At 53.3% G+C, this 26,091-nt stretch overlaps 1 gene segment (V, D, J or C); it reads right to left on the bottom strand.

Moving 5' to 3' along the window:
• Positions 1-13,200: 13,200 nt before the first annotated feature.
• On the bottom strand, positions 13,201-25,586 carry LOC112812520 (immunoglobulin lambda constant 6-like). The segment is given in 4 exon segments: positions 13,201-14,064; positions 15,217-16,052; positions 17,427-17,545; positions 24,995-25,586. Coding segments are annotated over 3 exon segments (639 nt in total).
• Between the last annotated feature and the right edge of the window lie 505 nt (positions 25,587-26,091).

Here is a 26,091-nt window from a genome sequence, read left to right as displayed (position 1 = left end):
TATGTGCTACGGTGAGCGCTGTGAATTGTGCAAGACTGTTGAATCACAGATCTGTACTTCTGAAACAAATAACGCAACATATTTTAAGAAAAAAGAAAAAGAAGAAGATAGCAGGAGAGGAAGAATGAAGGGGAGTAAGTCAGAGGGGGAGACGAACCAGGAGAGATGATGGACTCTGAAAAACAAACTGAGGTTTCTGAAGGGGAGGAGGGTGGGGGGATGGGTTAGCCTGGTGATGGGTATTGAGGAGGGCACGTTCTGCATGGAGCACTGGGTGTTATGAACAAACAATGAATCATGGAACAGTACACCAAAACAAATTATGTAATATATGGTGATTAACATAACAATAAAAAATAAAAAATTAAATAAATAAATAAATAAATAAAGCAGTTTATTTTAGCAGCAAAAGTGGGTTTGCTAGGGAACTGCAATTCGGAACAAGCAAACTAGGGCAAAAACCACAGGCTAGTCCAACAAAGGAGGGGAACATCACTATATGGAGGAGGAGGAAGTTGGGAGACGTTGTTTTGAAGGAGAGCACATTGGAGAAAGGCAAGAGTTCAGGGTGATGATGGTTTCTCACTGGCTGAGTGGCTGAGTCAGTTTCTTGTAGGAGATGCTGGGTACAGCTTTCTCTGTTGGGACCTGTAACTGATGATTCTTTCCTGTTTATGCTTCTGTTGGGGGTCTGTAACTGACAACCCTTGAGTCCAGCGGTAAGTCAGCTCCTGCCATTCCATTTCAGCAAGCTTCCCCTTTTATCAATTTTCACAAACTTCTGTTCAGCTCCGGTTGTTCTGTGTGTGTGTGTGTGTGTGTGTGTGTGTGTGTGTGTGTGAACTAGAAGAACGAACGTCACCTACATACATTCTCACTTGCTCACACACACAGACACCTGCACACACTCACACCCCCACACACTCACACACCCTCAGAGTGGTATTTCCTCCGCCCCTCACACTCCTGTCCAAGCCTCACACTCTTTCAATCTCATTCATTGGTCCTCTGGAGACAAGAGATGATCCGTGCTATACATGGAAGAACCTTGGGTTTAGGAAGAGAACCCCACACAGGATGGGAACCTGATGAGGGTGGGCGGGGCTGGCGATGACCCGCGCCTTGACGGGAGGAGGGGTTTCTTGGGCCTCGGGACCCTTCTGCCTTCAACCCCGGCGGCCCTGGTCACGACGGAGGAGCGACCTGGAGAGGGCCCCCTCTCTGGGCACACCGCTGGCCCAGCTTCTGCCCAGAGTGTGGGTCCCAGGGGGGGTCGCCCTGCCCCATTCCGCTCTAGCCACCATTAATCTCGCCTGGGCTCCCGGACCCGCCTCACCCTCATCGGCCACCAGGGGTCTCTGTCCCCTCGCTAGATCCTGCGCGCGGACCCAAACAAGCGGAGACCAGGACGGTGGGGTGGACTCAGGGACCTCCGAGTGACGCCACGGGAAACTGCGGCTCGAGAGTCCAGAGTCACACTAGGCGGGGCAGAATGGAGACCAGGATGGCGGGGCTTAGTGACCGCCGATTGACGCCTGGGGGGCTTTACCGGGGTTCTCAAGGCAGCGGGGAGATGCGCACCGCGGGGGCAGCAACCTGCGAGCGTCAACAACACAAGGAAGGGTGTGAACATGGGGAACGGGGGCCGCGACCTGTCTCCGGGCTGCAAATGAGTCTGGCTGCTCCGGAGAGCCCGCTGATGCTTAGAGTAAAAGTGACCATAGACGCCCTGTGTCCCCGCAGTTGCAGGAATACAGACGCCCTGGGTTCCTGCGGTTCCAGGTCTGGTGTGCGCCCCCCAGAAGCGCTGGTGTGTGCACCGGGGACGCGGGGTTCCCTGGCCCAGTGTTTGTGAAGGAGGAGCCGGAACTGCCCCAATGTTCATCCATCTACCAGGATGGCCAGTACCGTGCTGTCTATTCACACACACAGGCATCCAGCTCAGTGGTTAGATCCCAGTCGTTATCTGTGTAGCAAGTTAGAAGGAGCACGATATGTCGACGTGATGTTTGGGTACATTTGAAAACTTGGAATAAAATGTAAGGTGCTCAGCCTAAACTGAAAGGCCCCAGGGACATGCTGGCTCCCTCTTCTGCCTTCTGTCCTTCCTTGGATGGGGCCACACTGGCCTTCTTGCGATTCCTGCAATTCGTCAGGCACACGCCACCCCACGGCCTTTGCACTTACTGTTCCTTCTGCAGGGAGCACTCTTCCCCAAGCACCTTCCTGGGCTGGTCCTCTCACTTCCTTCACGGGTGGCCTCTCCTGATCATCCATCTAAACTAACCGTTGTCACTTTGTTCTGGGACTTGGTGTCTGAGGCGACAGCCATGTTCAAGCCCTACAGCAATGCCAGTTTTCGCAGCAGATCAGTTTCTACCTGGGGAATGAATGACACTGGGTTTCTTTCCAGAAAGTAGGGAGTACAGGGGACTGGGGGCAAGGGCAGGAACAAGGGGAGTCCAGTTTGACCAGTTGTTTTTCTTTCTTTTTAAAAAAAAGATTTTATTTATCTATTTATTTTGAGGGAGAGAGAGAGAGCACGCGAGTGCAGAAGTGGGGGGAGGGGCACAGGCAGAGGGAGAAGCAGACTCCCAACTGAGCAGCAAGCCTGATGTGGGGCTTGATCCCAGGACCCTGGGATCATGACCTGAGCCGAAAGCAGACGCTTAACCCACCTAGCCACCCAGGCGCCCCGACCAGTTGTTTTTCTTCTCTTAGTGAAAGATCTGAGTTGGTTGGCCACAGGTTAGGATTTGATGCTTCTGTGTGTGGCATATCTAAGTCAGTGTCCTTGGTATTTTTGTGTCCCCCCCGCAAATAGCGTGGAGGAGACCCCTCCCGGGGACTCTCTGGTCTGGAAATTCCTCTTCCCCAAGGTTCCTTCTTCCCTCATGGGGGGCTGTGCACCCTGTGTGTGAGGGAGGTGGGGTAAGAACCTGCCAGCTCCTCTGCCCCAGCACCTCCCCTGGGTTCTGGCAGGGTCCTGGGAACTGGTGTGTGTGTGTGTGTGTGTGTGTGTGTGTGTGTGTGTGTGTGTGTGAGACAGGACACTGTACAGGGACACTCGGGATATCTTGGCCAGGAATGTATCTGGGACACTCTGTGGCCCATGGAGGACAGTAGGGAAGGTTGTGACATCCTTGTGTAGGTGACACCTCTGCGCTGTGCACGGTGACCTCCTGGCTGGGCTCCTGATCACTGGGCCATCAACTCCTGATAGGCCCAAGCTCCTCTCCTCAGGCATGGACCTGAGGCCCCTTGGGGAAGGGACCTGGACTGTGGGGTGTGAGGTAGTGGGCTCACTCTGCTCCCCCAGGCCTGGAAGGAGGAGTGGCAGGAGGGGAGGGTGAAGATAGTTTCTCCTTGGCTGAGTTGCAGGGGTAGTGGATTTCTTTCTTTTTTTTTTAAGATTTTATTTTTTGACAGGGAGAGAGACAGCGAGAGAGGGAACACAAGCAGGGGGAGCGGGAGAGGGAGAATCAGGCCTCCCGCGGAGCAGGGAGCCCGATACAGGGCTCGATCCCAGGACCCTGGGACCATGATCTGAGCCGAAGGCAGATGCTTAATGACTGAGCCACCCAGGCGCCCGGAGTTAGTGGATATCTTACAGAAGATTCAAAGTAGGTCTGGTCCTTTTGGGGCCTGTAATCAATCATTCTTTTCTGTTGATGATTCTTCTGTTGGGATCTGTAACTGACCACGCATCCTGTAATTGACATTGAGTGGTAGGGTTCCCCTTTCCAGCCTCCCCTTCTATCCTCCAGAGTCTGCTTTAGTGAGGTTTTCCTTTACTGATTTGCACAATGACAAGTGTCAACTGAGCCAGGATGTGCTTAAATGTGCTTCGGTTCCATAGCCCAGAAACAATGCTAAGTCTTAGGGTACAGGTCACAGGGCTGGAGCCCAGTGGAGAGGGGGGGCCCCCTCAGGGCCAAGGACATATGAGCACCATGTGAGAAAGAGCACTGGGCATTGAGGCAGGTAGCTGGGCTCACAGCGTGACCCAGACAAGCCCTTCACCCCCTGTGGGCCTCGGTTTCTCCTGTGAAAACTGGGTGCATGGAGCCCAGTCTCTAAGGTCCCTTCTGGACTTTCCCAGTGACCCCCACCCCCAGCTCTTCTCTGGCTCCTGGGGCAGCCGGGACCCCTGATGGGCCTGACAGCCCAGGCTCTGAGACCCTCCCCACCAGGGTGGAGGCACGAGGCCTGCTGCTGGAGGTCTCCCCTCCAACCTCCACATCAAGGGCAACTGCCCCAAGAAGGCCAGATGGGTCTCTGGCCTCAGAAACGGAGGGGCCATGTGTTATCTGGGGCAGAGGGGACCAAATCCCCTCCCGGGGCCCTGACTGTGGGAACCACCAGCAGGGCCTCTGGTGCCTTCCCAGAGCCCCACACATGTAGGTTCACAGCCCCTGGCCCACAGCCCCCCATTCCAGCACTCACGCCTTCCCAGCCTCCTCAGAGCTGCCAGAGGCCGAGCTCACAGCCCTGAGCCCTCTCCTCCCACCCGGGGCTCGGGGCTCGGTGGTGCCAAGGAAACAGAGAGTAATCACTGCGGAGAGGGGGTGGGCAGACCCGCCCAGGGTTGCCCAGGACCAGGCACGACCAGGTGGTGGTGCCAGCCGAGCAAAGGAGCCTGGTCGGGTCCGCAGGGCCGGACAGCACAGACGCTGCGTCAGGAGAGAAAACACACGTGGTCTCAACTGGCTCTACTGGAAGTTCAAAACCAGGCGAAGCTGAGAAATAGCTGGTTCAAGGGCACACAGAGCCCTGAAACTACGGGAAAGAGAAAAGGGGCGGTTAAGCCGGGGGTGCTGAGGTCCTGGGCCCGTTCTCATTCATAGGTGGCGCGTGACAGCGATTTTGTTAGTACTTTTTAAACTTTACAGATACATTTCCTGTATATGTCCTTATAGTTTACGGCTAGAATAGAGGAAGTACATCACACCACCAGAGCAGTGGCTCTTCTGGGTGAAGTATGAGGGATGAGTTCTTTTCTCCTGTTTGCTTTTCTGTACTTTCTGCATTATTTGACTGAGCTGTTGTTATTTTTAAACTAAAGGCCAAGATGAATAAGCTGTATTTTAAAAGGAACTCAGAAAACAAATAAGGCAATTTTCCCTTGTGTTGAGCTGAGCTCATCGCACTCGATTGCCTCCACCTGGGCCTGAAGTTCAGGGGCCCCAGAGGCACTCCAGACCTTTGTGCCAGGATGGCACTGAGGTAGGAGAGAAATATCTCCCCAGGCCTGGATCCTTCCCCGCAAGTTAAGCCCCTCCAGGTCCTTGGGCTGACTCCCAAACTTTTGAAGGCACAACACCGAAAGGGAGCCCTAGTGTCGACTGCAGGCTTTGGGTAACAAGGCCATGACAGTGTAGGCCCATCACCCCTCCGGAGGGGGAGACTGATCAAAGCGGAGGCTGTGCGTGTGGCTCGTGCCAGTACTGTGTGGTTTTGGTTCCTGTAGCCTTTAGTAAGCTTTGAGATTGGAAAGTGTGAGCCCTCCAGCTTTGTTCTTCTTTTTTAAGATTTATTTATTTTTATTTTTTAATTTTTTGGGGATCTTCAGGGTCCTTGCATTTCCATATGAGTTTCAGGATCAGCTTTTCCACTTCCATAGTGGAAAAGGCCACTGGGATTTGGGTAGAGTTGTTAAACCCGCAGAGCAGTTTGAGAAGTATTGCCACCTTGACAATAGCAAGTCTCCAATCCATGAATAGATTGGATGGAAGGTCTTTCCACTTATTTAGGTCTCTTCAAATTTCTTTCAGCAACGTTCAGCAATAGTTCTCAGTGTACAAACTTTACACCTGCTTGGTTAAATGTATTCATAAGTATTTTATTCTTTCTGATGTTATTGTAAATGGAATTGTCTTAATTTCCTTTTTGAGATTGCTCATTGCTAGTGCGTAGAAATACAAATGACTGGGGCACCTGGGTGTCTTAGTTGGTTAAGCGGCCAACCTTGGTTTTGGCTCAGGTCATGATCTCAGCTTAAGCTTTTATTTTTACTCATCCCAAGGTATTTTCAATATCACTTGTGATTTTTTTCTTTGACCCACTGATGACTTAGGAGTGTGTTGTTTACTTTCCACATATCTGTGAATTCACAAAATGTCCTTGTATTATTTATTTCTAGTTTTATTCCAAGGAAGTCAGAGAAGATACTTCGTATTATTTGAATTCTTTTAAGTTAATGAGATTTATTTTATAACTTAACAAATAGTCTATTCTGGAGAATGTTCCATGTGCGCTTGAGAAAAATATATGTTCTATTGTTGGATGGATGTTCTATAGATTTTTGTTAGGTTTGTAGTTATTAGATACGTTTTATAATGTATGTAGTTCCTCTATGTTCTTTTTTTTTTTTAAGAGAGAAAGCGGGGGAGGGGCACAGAGAATCTTAAGCAGGCTCCATGCCCAGCATGTAGTGTAGTCCCATGCGGGGATCTAAGATCATGACCTGAGCCGATATCAAGAGTCAGACACTTAACCAACGAAGCCACCCAGGCACCGCTCCTCTGTGTTCTTATTAATCCTCTGTCTAGACATTCTATCCATTATTGATAGTGGAGTATAGAATTCTCCAACTATGATTGTAGAACTGTCTATTTCTCCCTTCAGTTCTATCAGTTCTTGCTTCATAGATTTTGGGCCTCTGCAGTTAGATGCGTATATGTTAATTGTTATATTTCCTTGTGGATTGATCCTTTTATCAAAATATAATATTTTTTCTTTGTCTCTTGTAATAATTTTTGTCCCAAAGTCTATTTTGTTTGGTACTAGTTTATGGTCTCAGTCACCTGCCCAGGGTTGCACACTTGGAAAGTGATGTAGTCAGGACTAGAACGCAGGTCTGTCTCGGCTCCAAGCTCAGGCTCTTCCCACAAGCTGTGATCCAACTTGGGGGTGGGGAGAGGAGTCAGCTCAATGACCCGCAAGGTCCTTCCACACCAAGAGCGCACCTGGGAAGCCCTCTAGAGTTCCTAAAGCACCTTCATGCCTGTCTATCCTTTCAGCTGACTTCCCAGCAGCTGAGCTGGTGAGGTGGGCAGGGCAGGTACTGACCCACATCTTTGTTGCCCGTGAGTGGACAAGGCTTAGAGACATTAAGGTAATGACAGCCCCAAGGTCACACTCAAGTTAGCATCAGCATCAGCATCAGAACTGATGTGAACCCAACCCAAGTGTTGGGTTCAGTCCCTTTGCACAGAACTGCCAGGATGGATCTACCCATCCACCCAACTCTCTCTCCATCCATTCACACATCCAATTACTAACCTATCCATGAACCCACCAATCCACCCGCTCTACCTATTAATCTACCTATCCAATAATATCCATCTATCCCTCCACCCAGCCACCCAGCCACCCACATATCCACCAAGCATCCACTTATCTCTCCGTCTATTCACACACCCACCCACCCACCTATCCATCCATCCGCTCATCCATCCACCCACACATCCATCAATCATTCACCCCCACACACATCTATCTACTCACCCATCTCTTCCTTCCTTCCCTCATTCACACTGTTTACTGGGAGCCTTGCAGTTCCCAGGTACTGAGCCAAGGATGAGATAAAGCATCTGCAGACCCAGGAAGGGGCTGCACCCCGTGGGGGCAGTAGCTTTTCCTTTGTCAGTGAGGGTCCTGGAAGGAGAAGGTGAAAGTCCCTGGGGTCCAGCCCTCCAGGATTCCGGGATTCAGAGTGGAGCTCAGGGAGGCAGCCAGGGGGTATAACCAGGCCCAGGTGGAGTGGGGGAGGGGGCTGGCTATAGGGGGAGGGCTCTTCTACTCCCTCCTGTGAGCCACACGAACATCCAGCTATAGCCCCGAGTCCGCTGTGTCCTCTTCCTGGGCCACACCTGGCTCTGTTTATCACCTGTCCCACGCCCCGCTGACCATGGGGTCAGTTTCTCTTCCCCTTACTTCTCCCCATTTATCACCTTGAGTTCTAGTTTAGGTCAAAGTTAAGATTAACTTTAGCCTGGGGGTTCCCAGGGGTGGCCAGCAAGGCCACCAGGGTTGGGGAAGGCAACTCAGCCCAGTCCCCTTCTCTTTCAGGCTTCAAGGCCCCTGCAGGCCCAGGGCCTCCTTGCCCAATGCCTTCATTTAGGAATCTTATGGTTTCCTGGCAGGCTGGCCCTTGGAACCTCTCACCCGGCTCTCCTTGAGCAGGAGGGAAGGCTGGGGTGCAGAAAGGGGAAGCAACTTGCCCAGCTTCACAGAGCATGTCAGAGGTGTCCCCTGGGCAAGAGCCCAGGAGATGACAGCAATAGCTGGTGGTTGCTGAGGGTCACCATGGGTCAGGCACGTCACAGGCTTGAATCTCCACACCCACCCTGTGGGGGGGAGATGAGTGAGCTCCCCCTTGTACAAACGAGGAAACTGAGGCCCCCAGAGGGGACGCAAATCACCCAAGGTCAAGGGCGGAGAAGGGTTGTGTGTGGGCGGGGACCCTGGGGTCTGGGCTCCCACCGTGAAGTCTCCCCAAGGCCCTTCGCCTGCTGGCCCTGTCTCCTCTCGGGGGCCTGCAGTCCTGGCTCCACCTGATGTCCACTCCTGGGCCTCCTTTCTGCACCCCTGAAAGGGAGTTGGGGCCGCAGAATGATAGAGGGAGGTCACCCCCCGGGAGCATGTCTGGGCCCTGGCAGAGGGCAGCTCTCCCCGTGCTCTGCTGGCCTCAGTCTCCCGCTCCGTCAGATGGGAGGCCCCAGGCTGGGAGTCGGGACATGCAGACGCTGCTCCAGCTCACTCTGGGAGGTTAACCATTTTGAGCCTCAGTTTCCCTACCGGTGAAATGGGATGATGATCCTGGTTGTCAGCCTCACAGAATCCCTGAGTGGCTCAGCTGAATACCACGTGTCCCCATGTTTTGTAAGTGCTACAGGGACGATAGGCCACTCACTAGGGTCTCAGGGATCAGTTGATTTTGGAATCAAGGACCTAGTCAGTGCTGAGGCCTTCAGGGCCCTGCCCCTGCCCCTCTGCTAGGCTCCAGGGCTCTGCACACTCCAGTCCGCTGACTGGGCTCAGCATGCGCGTTCAGGTCCCCGCCCTGCTGTCCCCTACCTGCGGCACTGACCACTCGTCCACCCTGGAGAACTCCTGCATGCCCCTGCGACCCCGCCCTGGCCGGCTTCCCAGCATCCCCTGCCCTGTGGTCACTGTCTGGGTCTGAGTCTCCTTCCTCCCCAGGGCAGGACCCAGCCCCGTGGCACAGAATCCAAGGGCTTTCTGGGTGGTGAGCAGGATGGCGGGCCAGGCGGCATGGAAGACAGGAGTCTGGGGTCTTCAAGGTGGAGGGTCAGGGGGCTTCAGTGGGGCTGAAGAGCACCAGCTGAGGGGTGCTACGGTCCCCCTCTGCACCTTTGCTCATGCTGCCCCCCCCCGCCCCCAGGATGTCCTCCCCACCTCGGTCCTTCCAGCCCTGGGGGTCCGGCTCCCAGGCCCTGTTTTGAGGTTACCGAAGTCACTGCTCCTGCCAGACCACCTTTGCTGACTACTCAGGACCCCCAGAACCCCCAACCTTGTCTTCCTTACAGGGGTCTCAGTGCCATGAGCTCCAGCACGTGCCTGGAAAAGTCTCCCCAGAGCACCCCAGCGCCACAACGCCCTCTTCCTGGGATAAAGAAGCACATTCCAGGTCTCATTTTGGCCTCAGCTGGGCCAGCGCCACCTTGCTCAGGACACAAGGAACCAAGAGCCCCACACAAGCCAGGCCCCAGGAGGCCTCAGGGAGGGTTCACGGATGGGGGGGGTGGATGGTCAGATGAGTGACTGGCCAGTCTCTTGAGGGACAACTGTGCTTCTACGTTCCCAGGGCAGCGATTGGGAAGGTTCACCTTTCACACTAGAACTGAGTTGGAGCCCCTGTCTGATTAGGGACCCCTGAGGATGGGGCTCCCCTGGCTGGTCTGGGGTCCCACCTTCTCCAGCCCTGCGGCCCCGGGCCCAGTACCCCTTCCCTCAGAGAGCTGCGCTCCACCGCCTGGCCCACGGCAGCCTTTCTGTCCTCTGCTGGGAGTCAGGCCGGGTCTGACCGCAGCTTCCTCTCTCCTCCCAGGGTGGTCGGGAGACCCCACATCTCCCCACGAAGGATGGGCACCTGGTGAGAACACATGGCTGGTCCAGGCTCCGGACCACAAAGCACCGGGCACAGTGGATGCTCAGTGGCCCCTCAGTGGCCGTCAGCCCTGACATCAGATGTCCCTGGGCTGGACGCTGAAGAGCAGGAGGGACCTGGGGCCAAGTCAAGGGCGTTCATGTGGCCACAGGAAGAGGGTGTGATGACAAAGGTATGCCCTGGTGGGTCATGCTGACCATCAGCTACTCTGTCCCCAGAGTGGACACAGGGGCGTCGGATGACCCCAGCTCTGTGATGCTGGCCACAGAAGTCACCCAGCCCTGTCCCTGGGCCCTGTTCTTGTTCCTCAAGACATTCTCTCTGATTCCTGCTGGATTCCTGGGGACAGGGCTGCCAGAGGACCCCGCCCCTTGTTGGTCCCCACACACGCTGTACTGTCACTGGGTGGGAAATAGAGTCCGGGTCACACCCGGGTCTCTCAGGGCCTGGGCTGGTGTGAGCTCACACCCGGGGGCTCTGGGTTGGGGCCCACGGAGACCAGGAACCCCATGGTGACCACCGGGTGTGGCCCCTGGTGAGGTCAGCCGGGGGACTACGGGTCCCATCGTCGTGCCTCTGCCAAGGCCGGCCCACAGGGCACTCGATGGGGCTGTGCTGTCTCAGCTCTCTTGTCTGTGAAATGGGCATACAACACCTGCCTCTGCTTTGTTCAGGAGTCTGTGGCCCTCGAGGGGCCGGTTGACAGGCTCTGACACCCTCAGATCTCAGGCCTCCGGGGGAGCTCAGACTCAGCATGCTGGAGGGTTTGTGGGCCTACTGAGATACCCCCTGGCTGAGAGGACAGCAGTGTGGAGCCTGCCCTGGGAACTTGAGAGTCAGAGGGAGGAGGCCTCTGGAGACAGTCAGGAAGTGGCCAGCACCTCCCTGAGCCTGCGGGTCTAGTAGAAGGAGGGAGTAGGGGGAGACCCCTGGGTCCGTGGCTGTGGTACAGAGGGGCTGCTTCTAGTGTGCAGAGCTCACTGACTGACCCTGTTTCCTGAGAAGTTGCCCGTGAGGTGCAGAGGGATAGGCACAAACCCACACACCACACTCATAGCCAGTCACACCCGCAGCTCCAGACGCTCACTCACACACACACACACACACTCACACTCACACACACTCACACACAGGGCCGCTGCCGCACTCACCACGTTCCAGTGCTGATCTTTTTCTCACCGTCTGAGACCAGAGGGCCAAGGAGCCCAGATCGTTCCACCCCACAGATCCTTAAGGATAGCTCTGATTTCTGGAGATTGAGGGGGTCTGTGTGCTCAGCACCTTCTCCTGGCTTGGTATAGTCATGATCTCTTCAGGAAGGAGGGTGACCTTGGGGTGCGGGAGTGGCCTGGGTGCCCACCCTCTCTGTGGCTCTGACCACCTGGACCTCAGCAGACCGCCAGCGCTCAGGGAGCCTCAGTTCTCCTCATCTGTAAGGTGTGGGGGTAACAGTGCCTGCCTCCGGGGCTGGTCTGCGCATCACATGAGGTAAAGCACAAGCCTCAAGCAGCACTCAGCCAGGGGGTCACCGTCAACCCGTCCATGGCCACCGCCCACAGTGACACACCTAACCTACCCCCTGTCACCTGCCAGAGTGCAGGGGGGAGCGGGAGCCCAGGGGCCCAGCACAAAGGGTTGAGGGTGCTGGGGCTGGGTCCACTCGCCACCCCTCATGTCCAAGAGCAGCCGGAACCCCAGACCCCCAGAGCCCCACAGCGCCCCCCAGAAAGTCCCCAGATTGACCCTGCTTTTCCCAGTGACTTCCAGGGTTGGGTGGAGAGGATTCGGAATAAACGATGCCTTCCCTTCCCCCAGAGGATGGCAGGTGACTTTCTGAGCCACACACCTGAGACAGTTCCCCATCTTTCTTTGGCAGAGCTGGGGCACGAGCGGGACAGTGGCTCACAGGCCCCGGAATGCCCAAGGGGCCATCAGGCAGAGGGGCCGTGGCCTGGACGTGCAGTGGGTGCAGGGCGCTGTGACGTGGCGCCAAGGGTCCATTCTGGATCCAGGGGCAGGAGCTTGCCCGGCTGGGCTGCACTGGGCCAAATCAGGGGACTGTAAGTAGGTAGGCATCCCCGCCCCGCGGGGCCATGGTGACCTGGTGGCAACGGAGACAGGAACACGGGGCGGGGGGGGGCTCCCCGTGCAGAAGCAGTGGTAGCGTCCTCATGGTCATTGCCGTATCCTGAGGCTGCCAGGTGGTCATCTGTGTGCATGTCAGAGCCCAAGTCCCATCAGAGGGGAGGCCTCGGGTGAAACAGGTCCCCACTTTTTATTATGGTACAAGACGCCTGGCCTCAGCATTGAGACACCAGTTTCCCTCCAGCAGGTATCCCTTTCCAGAGAACTTATAGGGCACCTATTTCCCTCCTTGCACTGGTTCCTGGGGAGCTCAGAGTTTATTTTGCTGGTGCCCGACTCCCCCGGCAGGCCTTGTGTGCGACAGTTTCCTTCCTGGCTTCCTCCTATTCCTCACATCTCTGAACCTGCCATCTGGTGAGGAATCGAAGTGGCCCCCAGATTCAAGAGCCTGTGAAGCCGAGCTACTGGGGTGTCCTGGACCCCATGGGTGGTCCAGTCTGAGCGAGCGACGGGGAGGGGGTAAAGGTGGGCAGAAGCTGAGCTGGGCAGTGTGGGGGGAGGAGGGCGTACGGGGGGCGAGGGCCAGGAGCGGAGGGGTTCCAGGCCAGAGCAGGGTTTCCAGGCTGAGGAAAGAGAGGACCCTCCAGGGTGTGGAGGGTCCCCACAAGGTCAGGGAGGGAGGGCTGATCTGGAGGTCACCGGCCATGGCCGCTCCGACCAGAGAGAGAGCAGGGAGTGGGCATGGCTCTGTGCCGGAGGAGGAGTGGTGGAGGGCCAGGACAGAGGGACTGAGGTTCTAGTGGCCAGACTCCTCATGCCCCAGCCAGTTTTCCGGGAGATGCCCCAGGGAGACTGTGAGCCTCTCCTCTTGGGCTACTTTCCTACCGGGCGCCTAGGATCCCATGCATCTCACCCTGAAAATCCTGGAGAGGCTGCAAATTAAATCTGAGACCAAAAAAAAAAATTAGCAGAGAGCATGATTTCTGATTGACAAAAGGACATTTTATTGAGAGCTGATTGGGTGCTGGGAGCAGGGCTGGGGATGACAGGTGTGACCCCAGGTCTGTTGGGAGCATCCCAGTGCCCAAATCAGGGGAGCCCTGGCACCCTCTCTTTGGTCTCAGTCCCTCTGCGGGTTCACCTGTCCTCAAAACTCGCCATCCCACCCCTGAGCTGCCCTGTTCCTGGCTGGCATCAGCCTTGAGACCTTAGAGCTTCTGGAGAAATCCATCTGTCCTCCAGCATCGGTCCGTCTGAGTTCCCCCCCAGGTAACTCTCCCTCGTACCTTCATATGGGGCTTCTGGCTGGCTGGCTGGGTCTGTCTGTCTTTAACACGGTATCCACCTTTCAGGCTCTCCTCCCTTCCGAGGAGAGGCTTCTTGCCTCACAGTCCCAGCCTGTGAGACCCCAGGATTCCGGGAGGAGCTTAACCTTTAACCGGGAGGCCATGGGGAGCCATGGGCAATGGGCCCCAAGACTGCTCGGGGTGGACATGGTCCACACAAGGAGGATGAATATAGGGAGGGAGCAGAGGATGGGCTGTCCTGCTGGCTTACCTTCTATTCTGGAACATTCTCTGGGCTATTCTGGGTAAGAATGAAACTACCCCAGAAGGAAAACTGAGGATTCCTACTAACCCAGAGGCCAGAGGAGATGGTCAACTGGAGAAGCAGCTCTGAGTCACAGCGAGGAGGGGCGTGTGGCGGGGGGGCGGGTCACTGGAACCGGTGCATCCTGTCTCCACCAGGTGCTTCAGAGCAGGAGCAGGCTACAGGGGGTGAGATGGCCAGACAAGAAGCTGAAGCTTCCAGAATGCCAGAGCGATTCAGAACCCAGTCCTAGACTGAATGGAAAGGAGAGAAATTCAAATCCAAATTTCACTTTGGTCCCCAAAGAGAGAGAAAGCACAGTCAGCTGGGTCCCTCCACTGAACACATAACACGGTGATACAGCCTCGAACACAACCCTCTGTCACCCGTGACAACCCCCACTTCCTGACCCAGGCCCACCTGCAGCTGCTTGGGAGGCTCAAAGTCCAGCCTCCTCTTTGTGGGGGCTGGTCTGGCCCATGGGAGCTTGCGAGGGGGGCCCCCCTCCCCCCTGCATCTTCAGTTCCTTGTGGGGTGAGCTTCCCCGCATCCCCAGCCATGGAGGGGTCAGAGGGAATGTCTGAGTGACATATCACATCCCAGGTAACTTCCTGGAATGAGCTCAGTCTGTGGCTCAGCTTGCTTGGGGAATGTCACCTGGAAGAACTGACAGTCCTCTTTCCAACACAGACATGATGGGGCCTGTGCCCTCTGCTGAGCTGGGGCCCATGGAGGGTTCTGGATGCTACCACACGTCCTAGGCACAGACCCCACGGTTCTGGATGCTACCACACGTTCTAGGCACAGGCCCCACATGGCCGTGTGTACAATAGCACGCATGCGTGTGTACTAGCGTGTGCATGCAACTTGATCGTGCGTGTGTACGTGTCCAGTCTGTCTGTGGGACGCGGAGCCTGGACCCGCCATCCTGAGCTAGCTCCCAGCACAGCAGTCTTCCTGGTTCTCAGGGCCCATTCCCAACTCCTAAGAAGGTGAACCAGTTCACAGTCCACAGTTGTCCAGGGCGCAGTCCAGAATGTAAACTTGACATTGACAGTGACCACCCATGGACATTTTGGGTTAGTGCTTGTGGTGGGTCAGTGACGGATTGGACTCTACAGGGTCCCTGCCTCCCAAGGACCTTGAACGCAGCTGGGACCCCCATGACACACGTAGGAGGAGGAGCCCTCAGTGGGAGTGTGAGATTGAGCGACTAGGGTCCAGGGACTGAGGGTCCTGTGGTGAGTGTGACAGAGACATCTGTGGGAGGGGCACGGGACGGTGTCACTGGGGAGGCAGGAGCAGGGGGACTGCTAAGAAAGAGGGGATACTCTAGGCTATGATGATGGGGAAGGTCCATATGGGGTAGGAAACCAGAGAAAACATGGCGTCGAGTGGGGGCCTACCAGGAAAGGAGAGTGGACATCTCAGGAGAGAGCTAGTCCCTGACGGTGAGGCCCCAGGTCCAAGGAGGAGCTCAGACATTACCCAGGAGTCCACAGGGAACCAAGAGCAGTGGGTTTTGGTACTGCTGGTGACTGACGTGGTCCATGCACGAAAAGTAAGCATAGAGACATGGTGGAGGATGGCCTATCTTGGTTCTGCTGTTGGTATCTCCTGTTCTGGAATATTCTCTGGCAATTCTGGGTGAGAGTAAAACTACCCCTTGCAAAAACATGACGATGCCTTCTGCTGACTCCTTTCCCAGAGGGTGAAAAGAATTGTGTTCACATTTGAGGATGGTTGAGTTCAGGTCAAAAAGTGTTTGAAGAGCAATGAGCAGAGAGCACGATTGCTGATTGAATAAAGGACATTTTATTGAGTGTCGAGCGGGTGCAGGGAGAAGCGCTGGGATGACCCTGGTGGGAGGGCAGGTCCTCCTGGAGGTCCTGTGCCTCCAGGCCCCCTTGGGTGTCGGGGACCTAAGAGCACTCTGCGGGGACCACCTTCTTCTCCACGGTGCTCCCCTCGTGCGTGACCAGGCAGCTGACGCTGCTGTATGATTTCCACTTGTCAGGCGACAGGCTCAGGTAGCTGCTGGCCGCGTACTTGTTGTTGCTCTGTATGGAGGGCTTGGTGGTCTCCACGCCCTGGGTGACATTGCTGCTGTCTACCTTCCAGGCCACCTTCAAGCTGCTGGGGTAGAAGTCACTGATGAGGCATACCAGGGTGGCTTTGTTGGCGCCGAGTTCCTCAGAGAATGACAGGAAGAGCATGACCAAGGGCGCAGACTTGGGCTGACCTGTGTGGACAGAGGAGAGAGTGAGAGATGCAGGGAGAGTCCCGGTGTTGGGCAGCCCTTCCCTTATCTACAGCCTCTGTGACTGTTCCCATGGTGGCCATGTCTGTTCACCCAGGGGATCCTCCTTACCACTCCAGCCCTGGACAGCAGGCAGCCCCCCATGCTCCCAGCAGCTCTTCCATGTCACCTCTCCCAGATGTGTGAGAGGTGCATCTGCAGCCTCAGTTTCCTTCTCAGCCCAGCATCTGGGCCCCATATCACTTCATTCTTCTGGATCCAGGTGCTTCCCCTGTGAACTGGAGCCCCTTACTCAGCCTGCCAGGACAACTCTGATGGTATGTATGGAGGTCCTGAGCCCTGCACCCGGTGGGGCAAGGCGCCCCTCTCCCCCTCAGGAATAGCTCTCTCCCTGCCTCCTGGGAAGGCTGGGTACTCCAAGGCTCTGCCATCTCCCACATCTCTCCTGCCCTGACCACAGGACCCTTCACTTCTGCAGCTTCTTGGGGCTACTCCCTGTAGACGACAGGCAAGGTGGGGCCCCATGGCCACCTCAGCACCTCTGATGATTCCTGACTTTAAGGGGCAGCTGTGTATATCTCTGAGCCCCCACTCACTCCCCACTTTGTCATCTTCTGAGTCTAAAGTACCCTTTGAGGAAGGCAGGAGGCCACCCCTTGGACAGGTGAGACACCTGGGGGTTTTGAGTCTCCAGGGACAGGTAAGACTCTGCCCCATGGTACCTGCTCCCTTCTGACCAACATCCTAGGAGGGCTGTGTTTCTGGTCACCTTGCCCTGCATCGCTCTTGTCTCTGTCCCCATGTCCCCACGGCCTAGCAGAGGCCCTCAGCACTTCAGCCTAGAGCAAACCAGACTGTTCTGTCCCCCTCCCATGGGGCTCCCCTTGGGCTGCCCCTCTGTGTGCCCAGAGGCTGGGCTCACAGCCCCAGCCATGTCCCCAGCCTCCTGTGTGGTCCTTCTAGCCTGGATGGGCATCAAGCAAGCAGCCAAGACCCCAAGGGACTCTCTAAGGCTAACCCAGGGCCCCTAGTCAGAACTAGCCTTGGACCCCACACAGGTGTCTGCCCTGGAAGAAGGGAAGGAGCCCCCATTTTTGGATCATCCACCCCCAGCCTAGGACCCTGGAATCTGGACACATTCAACTGTCAGATTTTAAAGGTAAATGCTTGTACCATTGGGGTCCTTCCTGCTGGTTTCCCCGAGACCAATCCAATTCCCCCAGATCCCACAGATCTGCTAGAAGGTCAATCCTTAAGGCTGGGAGGGCAGACAGGGAGCAGCCCCCAAAGAAAAGTAACTTTCCCAACACAACAGAGGAGTGGGGCAGGTTGGGAAATGTGGTGAGAGCCACTTACCTAGGACGGTGAGCTGGGTTCCTTCACTGAAAACAAACCAGGGTGACTGAGTTTCGGGCCAAAACCCACCGGGCCAGCACCTGGGGCCTGCCCCCCGGGGGCCAGGCCAGAACAGGAACCTGTGATGGGCATAAGGCTGTTGCAGGTGGGGCTGGGCAGCCAGCCTCCTAGAGGCTGTGGCACACCTGGATGAGCCCACAGCCCAGAGGTGTCCCCATGCCCAGCCCCCTGATTGAGGCAGACTGTACCCATGTCTTATATATTTCCCCCCTTTCCAAGGCTGTCCTGGTCACCTCCTAATCCTCAGTGCTGATGGTGACACTGCATGGAGTAAGTGTTTAGTAAATCTCTGGGTGCCTCGTCCTCGCATGTGGTGTGGCAGAGTGAGTCCTGACCTGGCTCAGACCTGCCTGATGGTCTCATTTAGAGCTTCTGTGGGTTCCTCTCCTCCTATTTCCCATGGTCCAGCCAGGTAGCTTCCCTCCTGGGCCTACTGGTTGGTCTGGGACTGGGTCATTCCTGACTCATTGTACTCCCATGTGAAGACCCCCCACTTTTTCTCTACACATCAAGACACAATGCAATCCCACCTCTTTGATGAAGCTTTCTGTGATCTCTCAGACCACTGGTTTTCTGTCCACCTGTCTGTGCATCTGTCCATGGTGTTCATCCATCCATCATCCATCATCCATCCATCCATCCATCCACTCACCCATCTATCCATCCGAAAGTAGCTCCAGGCACTGTTTCATATGCTGGGACATGGAGGGCCTCCCTGGCTTTCATCTCCATCTCTCCCTGAAAGCTCTCAAGTCAGGGCCAACAGGGCCCTCTTCCTGGGCAGTTCCCCAGTTCCTGTTGTACATTATGTCTTTACAGGATGCAACATAGAGTCAGCCTCTGTTTTCAGTGACTCTCTTCCTGTTGGCACCTGAGGCCTCCCACTCTCCTCCCCTGACTTCTCTTTCACCCCTGCCCATGCATAGCAGCTGACTCCCAGATAGGCACCCTGAGTCCTCCTTCTTTGCCATCTTCCTATATTGTGGATTCCCACTACTGCCCATTTGGTGAGGCTCAAGTCTAGTCCAGCTCTAAACCCTCTCCTTGACTCTCCCTAAATTGCCTACTGACCATCTCCAGCTGGATGTTCAATAGGAATCTCAAACTCACCATATCCAAGTGAGATTGACCACCTTTCCCCCCAACCCAGCTCTTTTTCTGCCTTCATCTTGTCACACATGACCAAGAATGCTCTCACTACCCGATCCTCAGGCCAGACCTGTAGCTTCAAAGCAATCCCTATCAAATTCCCAGAAAATTATTTTGTTGATATTGGCAAACTGATTCTAAAGTTTATATAGTGGGGCAAAGGACTCAGAATAGCTGACACAATAATTGAAAGGAAAGGACAAAGTTGGAGAAATGACACCACAAGACTTCGAGACTTACTATAAAGCTACAATAATCAAGACAGTGTGGTATTGACATAAATACAGACCAGTGGAATAGAACAGAGAGCCCAGAAATAAACTCTCACACATACAATGAAATGATTTTTGACAAGGGTGCCAAGACCATTCAATGGGGAAAGGACAGTCTTATCAATAAATGGTGCTGGGAAACATAGATATTCACGGGCAGAAGAATGAAGTTGGACTCCTACCTAACATCATATACAAAAATAAACTCAAAATGGATGCAAGGCATAAATATAAGAGCTAAAACAATGAAACTCTTAGAAGAAAACATAGGACAAAAGCTTTACAACATTGGATTGGCAGTGATTTCTTGGATATGACACTGAAGGCACAGGCAACAAAAGAAAAACTAGACAAGTTGGATTTCATGAAAATGTCAAAACTTTGTATATCAAATGATGTTATCTACAGGGTAAAAAGGCAATGCACAGAATGAGAGAAGATATTTGCAAATCATATATTTAATAAAAGGTTAATATCCAGAATATACAGGGAACTCCTAAAACCCAACAAGAAAAAAAACAAACAACCCAATTCAAAAATGGGCAAAGGACTTGAACAGGCATTTCTCCAAAGAAGATATGCAAATGGCCAATAAGCACATGAAAGATGCTCAATATTACTAATCATTAGATAAATGCAAATTAGGACTACAATGAGATACCACCTCACACTCATTGGGATGGCTACTTTTAAAAAAACAAACTAGGAAACAAGTGTTGGTAAGGATGTGGAGAATTTGGAAACCTTGTGTAATGTTGGTGCACAAATACCGCATGATTCCACTTGTGAGGTATTTAGAGTAGTCAAAATCATAAACAACACAGTCTTAAGTTACCAGTGGGTCAAAGAAGAAACTACAAGTGAAATTAAAAGATACTTTCAGTTGAATGAAAAGAAAACCCAACACACTAAAACCTATGGGATTCAGTGACAGTGGTGCTCTAAGGAAAATTTATAGCTATAAAAATGTCTCTATTAAGAAAGAAGAAAGATTTCAAACCAATACTTAAGTCTACCTTAAGGAAATAGAAAAAGAAGAGCAAGTTAATTCCAAAGCTATCAGAAGGAAGGAAATAATAATGATTAGAGTAGAAATGAATGAATTAGAGAATAAAAAACAATAAGGAGAACCAGTAAAACCAAAAGCTGGTTCTTCGAAGTTTAGCAGCTTTGAGAAATCTTTACCAGACTGACAAATACAAAACAGAGAAGATTCCAATTATTAAAGTCAGAACTGGGGCACCTGGGTGGCTCAGTCAGTTAAGCATATGCCTTGGGCTCAGGTTATGATCCCAGGGTCCTGGGATCAAATCCCACATTGTGCTCCCTGCTTAGCAGAGAGTCTGCTTCTCCCTCTGCCTCTGCTGCTCTCTCTGTCAAATAAATAAATAAAATCTTTTTAAAAAAAAGTCAGAACTGGAAGTTGGGACATTATTACACACCATGCAAAGTTGAAAAGGATTATAGGGAAATAATATGAACAATGGAATACCAACAAGTCAGGCAACCTAGTTGAAATGAACAAATTCTTAGAAATACACACACAACCTAAACTGACTCAAAAAGAAATAGAAAACCTGAACAGGCCTATAATAACTAAAGAGATTAAAATGGTAATCAAAATCCGTTCCCATAAAGAAAAGCCCAGGACAAAAGGCTTCACCAGAAAATCCTACCAAATATTTTTATGTATGCATGTGTGTATGTACAAAATATTTATTTATTATTAAAGATTGTATTTATTTATTTATTTAGAGAGTGCATACAGGCACATGAGCGGTTGGTGGGGGGGAGAGGGAGAGAGAGACTCTCAGGCAGACTCTGCCCTGAGTGCAGAACCTGAGGTGGGGCTCGATCCCATGACCCTGAGATCATGACCTGAGCCAAAACCAAGAGTCGAACACTTAACCGACTGAGCTACCCAGGCACCCCTGTACCAAATATTTAAAGAAAATTTAACACCAATCCTTCACAAGCTCTTCTGAAAAATAATAAGAAAGGAACACTTCCTAACTCATTCTTTGAGAATTACCCTGATTTCAAAACCCAACAAAGACATCACAAGAAAACTACAAACTATCCCTTACGAATACACATGCAAAAATGCTCAATAAAATACTAGAAAAGTGAATCCAACAGCATATTGAAAGAATCATACAGCAAGTGGGATTTATCTCAGGAATGCAAGGGTGGTTCAGCTTAAGAAAATCAATCAACACAACATATCATAATAATAAAATGAAAGATGATAGCCATGTGATCATCTCGATTGATGCAGAAAAATATTTGACAAAATTCAACACAATTTCATGACAAAAGACTTAAAAAACCTGGAGTAGAACGGAACTTCCTCAACTTTATAAAGACCATCTATGAAAAAATCCACGTTGAACATCATATTCATTGGTGGAAGACTGAACGCTTTCCCCTCAAGTTCAGGAACAAGACAAGGATGCCTGTTTTTGCCCCTTCAGCTCAATACTGTACTGGTGAATGGCTAAACAAAATGACAGAATACTTCTCAGCAATAGAAAGGAACAAGCTATTGACAAATGGAATAACCTGGGTGAACTTCAAAGGCATTATACTGAACTAAAGAAGCCAGACTCAAAAGGTTCTGTACTTGGAATATTATTATTCAGTTATAAAAGAGCAACGAACAATGATTCACCCAACAATCTGAAAGGACGTCCAGAAAATTAGGCTGGGTGAAAAACGCTAACCACCAAATGTTACAAACTGTATGATTCCATTATAGGACAGTCTTGAAATGACAAAATTAGAAATGAAGGCCAAATTAGTAGTTGCCAGCGGGTAAAGAAAGTGATTGGAAGGGACGGAAATGGGAGTAGCAATAAAGGGCAAGATGAGGAATCTGTGGTGAGGGAAATGTTCTGTGCCTTAACTGTATCAATGTCAATACCCTGGTTGTGATATTTTACTATAGTTTTATGAGGCATTACCATTGGGGGAAACCAGGTGAAGGGGACATGGGGCCCCCTGTATTGTTTCTTACAACCACATGTGAATCTACAATGATTTCAAAATAAAAAGTTTAATTTACAGAAAGTTTATATACTGCACTATTCCATTTATATGATAGTCTGGAAAAGGCAAAACTATAGGGTCCCAGAGAGATCAGTGGTTGCCATGGTTGCGGCAGAGAAAGGGACTGATTACAAAAGGGACACAAGGAAATTTTGGCGGGTGATGGAAATGCTCTCTATCTTGACTGTGGTGGTAGTTACATGACTCTATGATTTTATTAAAATTTATACAACTACTATACCAAAAAGAGAGAATTTTACTCTGTATAAATTAAAGTAAAATAAAAATAGAAATCTTCATTATGTTACTATGGTCACTATATATATATGTATATATGCATATATATAATGCGTTTATTCTTTTCTACGGATATACCATAGTTTATTTTACCTTCTTTTTTTTTTTTCCCATGGGGAGGGAGCTATGTCAAAGCCCAACTGTTCTGACTTCTTTACTGCAAGAAGGGCCCCTGGGGAGTCCAGAGGTCCAGAGTGGCGGCTGACCCTTGTGGGTCAAAGGCCAGGAAAGGGGTCAATGAGCAGCTATTTCCTTTCCTGTCCATATGAGGGCTGAAACAGTGGCCATCGGTACAGAGAACTAGTGCCCAAGTGAGGGGCAGGCCAAGGTCCATAGAATAGCCACAGGAAAATTTAGCAAACCAGGCTGAAAGAAACTCAGACGCCCTGACCACCCTCTGTGGTGCCAAGGTGGGGAGGGGGGAAGCCCAGCCCCCTTCCACCAAAGCATTTCTGCTTGTATCTGTGGTACAGGTGTGTGAGCTTTCACTTGAGAAGGGGGTTCGTTTCTTACAAAAAAAGGAGACTCACTGGCCTAATCTTCTGGTTCCCAAAGTGTGGTCCCTGGACCAGCATCTGCATTACCTGGAATTTGTTAGAAATGCAAATTCTCAAGCCTCATCCTAAACCAAATGAATGGAAACTCTGGGGGCGGGGGCCCAACAACGTGTGTTCCAGCAAGCCCTCTATATGACACTGAGGCCCACTGAAGCTTGAGAACCACTGACCTAGTCCAGGTGTGTAGGAAACCGAGTCCTAGTTGTGGGTCGGGGGCAGGGCTGTGAAAGTAACGCGTCTCCCAGTCTCGGAACTCGGGGCATCTGGGGGCCGCCCCTGGCACAAGCCCCCCTCTCCTTCCCCTTCTGCCTCCCCTCCCAGGTGCCATGCTGCTGCTCCTTCTGGGCCTGCTGGGCCCTGTCGCCTGTCGGGCCCTGGGGCCGGCTCCGGGCTCGACGGAGCTGCGCTTGGCCTTCTCGGCCACACGCAACCACCTCCCTGGAGGATTCCCACCCTCAACCACCCAAGTCTGGTCATGTCCCTTCCTTGCAAACATTCCCCAGGATGCCCCAGATGAAGTCTGTCCTCCAGGGATGGGTCCTCCATGTCGGGGGCTGGTCACCTGTTCAGCCTTCTCTCAGACCATCTTGGCCCCAGTACCCACTCGTTCCAGCCCTGCGGACCACTGGGAGCTTCCTGAGCATTCTGTGCCTGTACCACCTCGCCGTTGTCCTTGTGTGTGGTTGCTGCTTCACCAGCCCCCTCTCCCGCTGGACCTTGAATTGGGGCCAAAGCTTACTCCCCTGGGATCCCAGCCCCAGCACAAGGCCTGAACCCCCATGGGGGCTCCATCTCTCCTTGTGTTTCCCTGGGCCCTGCCGGACGCTGAAATGCTAGTCCTTGCCCGGCACCCACAGGTGCTGACCCACCCTTCATGGCTGGCCTGCTAGTACAGAACAGAAGCATCTCATCCTGTTCCGGCCCTGCGCCATGGCAACCCCAGCATCCTTGGGGTGAGTGTCAGGCTACAAGGCCCTCACCCGACTAGAACCCCTCGTTGTGCAGGTAGGCAACTAGTTAGGAGATGGGGGTGGGAAGATCTGGCAGCCATCAGGCTTGCCTGTTGGAGTCTGCACTGGCTGTGTGACACTGGGCAGGTCCCCTCAGCTCTCTGGACCTCTATCCTCATCTGTAAAATGGGGAGGACAGCAGGCTCTGCCTTGTGGGGATGCTGAGGCACGTTCTGCCCCCGAAGTGATTAGTGCCCACAGTGAACGTGCTGTTGTGTCACTCACTATCATAAGTGGACCCAGATGCTCGGCACTTAGTCCAGGGACTTCCCACCGCACACAGAGAGGAGGGCGCTGGGGTCACTCAGTAAAGTGGTGGCGGACCGTGGCCCCCCACAGACCCTCGCAGGGGCCTTTCCCATGGAGGCGCTTGCACCCTGGGTGGGCTTGAGTTTTTAGGGGGTCAGTCACAGGAAGCGGCCCTGGCTGAAGGTCCTTGGCTGAGGGTCCGGTGACCTGGGGACAGCAGAGAAGGCCCACTCTGACGTAAGAAGCACTGGCTGGAGGGGCGCCTGGGTGGTTCAGTCAGTTGAGCGGCTGCCTTTGGCTCGGGTCGTGGTCCCAGGGTCCTGGGATGGAGACCCACATCGGGCTCTCTGCTCAGTGGAGAGCCTGCTTCTCCCTCTGCCTCTGCTGCTGCCCCTGGCTTGTGCTCTCTCCCTCTCTCTTTCTCTCAAATGAATAAATAAAATCTTTTTTTAAAAAAGAAAAGAAGCATTGGCTGGAGCCTGCACCCCAGTGCCGCAGGGGGTGGCCCCTGCCCAGCAGGGGAAGGGCAAGGAGGTGGCTCATCAGCTAAGAGGAGGCGGCCTTGGCACCCTGGCCCAGTCACAGCACCTACCACCCACGTGGGCATCCTGCCCCTGCCTCCTGTTTCTTCCCAGAAGACCGGGGTGAGGCACTAGCCTTGGGTGCAAAATTTAGGAGTGCCAAAAAGCTCAGTAATTAAGACAAATAATATATTAATACAATACTAAAACAAACGAATACAAACGAATACACCCTGGCCAAAATGTCCACACTTTAAATAAAGCCAGTGTCTGTCCAGGATTCCCCCCCTTCTCACTGATTCTTTGTCCTTCTTGTGCCCCGCATAGCCGCTCTGTGTCCCAGTCCCAGTTCTGGCTGCAAAGACCCTCTCCTCCCTCACCTCCAGGACTCCTTCAGTTCCTTACCTGTCCCACAGGCTCCGAGAGCTGCTTCCTGCTGGGGCTCCAGGGTCTGGGGTGCTGTTCGGTGGGGCTACTGTCACTGGGGGCAGCCGACCATGGGCACCCACAGCCAAGCCCAGCAGCAGCAGGGGCCAGCATGGCTTGGGGCCAGGGCTCTGCCCCCAGGGGGCCTCAGAGCCCACCTGACCTGTCCCTGGCCTCATTTGCCTTCAGGGTCAAAGGACCTGCAGGTTTGAGCTCCCTGGAGGAGAGTCAGTAGTTTCCCCAGTTCTTCTTGCTGGCAGTGGCTATCCCAGTGTTCCCTGGCCCAAGTGGCCCGGTCCTCTGCCTGAACCTTCTCTCCAAGGCCCATGGCTGTTACTCCGGGGGGTCTCTCCCAGTGGGCCATTGGCCAATTGCCCTGCTGTGGTCGGCATCCAGAGCTCAACCGTCTCCCACCACAGCTGCAAGCCTGGTCTTGCCCCTGGGGCCCTGGGTGGGCCACACCTGCTTCTGCCTTCCTTCTCAGAGGGCACTTGGGTCTGTGGAGCCTCTCCCCTGGGACTGGAGAGGCCATGGAGGCGGCGAAATGCCAGTGGGGCAGGAGTTGCCTGCGTTCAGTGGGCTGGGGCTGGGGCTGCTGTTCTGACCAGGCTGGGGAGAGGGGTGGTAACAGGGGAGGAAACAGGTGTTGTTAAGCAGGAAGCCGATGTTCAAGTTCGGGAATCATGATACAATTATAAAAATAGTGTTTAATGCACCATGTCCAGCACCTCATGGGTGTCATCTCTCTCTCTGACACACACACACACACACACACACACGCTCTCTCTCTCTCACACTTACACCCTCACACCCTCATAGATTTTATCCAGAGGTCACCATCATGAGCATAGCGTCAGTATACTGCACACAGTAAGGGTTTCCGTGAGACCCCTTTCCCATCTCCCCAAATGCCCAAGCACTGTCCATCCGGAAACCCACTTTGGTGTGGGGTGAGCAGCGGCAATGAAGAGGGACCGAGCCCCCGCATAGGGTGACAAGAGCCTGGCTCCGCGCTGGCACTCCCGGGAGGGATGCTCTGGTCACCTCCGGGGCGTCCAGGAGTCTGGGAGGTGGGG

This window comes from Callorhinus ursinus, unplaced genomic scaffold (assembly GCF_003265705.2).
Source record: "Callorhinus ursinus isolate GAN/ISIS: 27379988/994484 unplaced genomic scaffold, GSC_fseal_2.0 scaffold110, whole genome shotgun sequence".
Taxonomy (NCBI): Eukaryota; Metazoa; Chordata; class Mammalia; order Carnivora; family Otariidae; genus Callorhinus; species Callorhinus ursinus.
The sequence above is the reverse complement of the archived record's forward strand: the minus strand, read 5'-3'. Positions and strand labels throughout refer to the sequence as shown.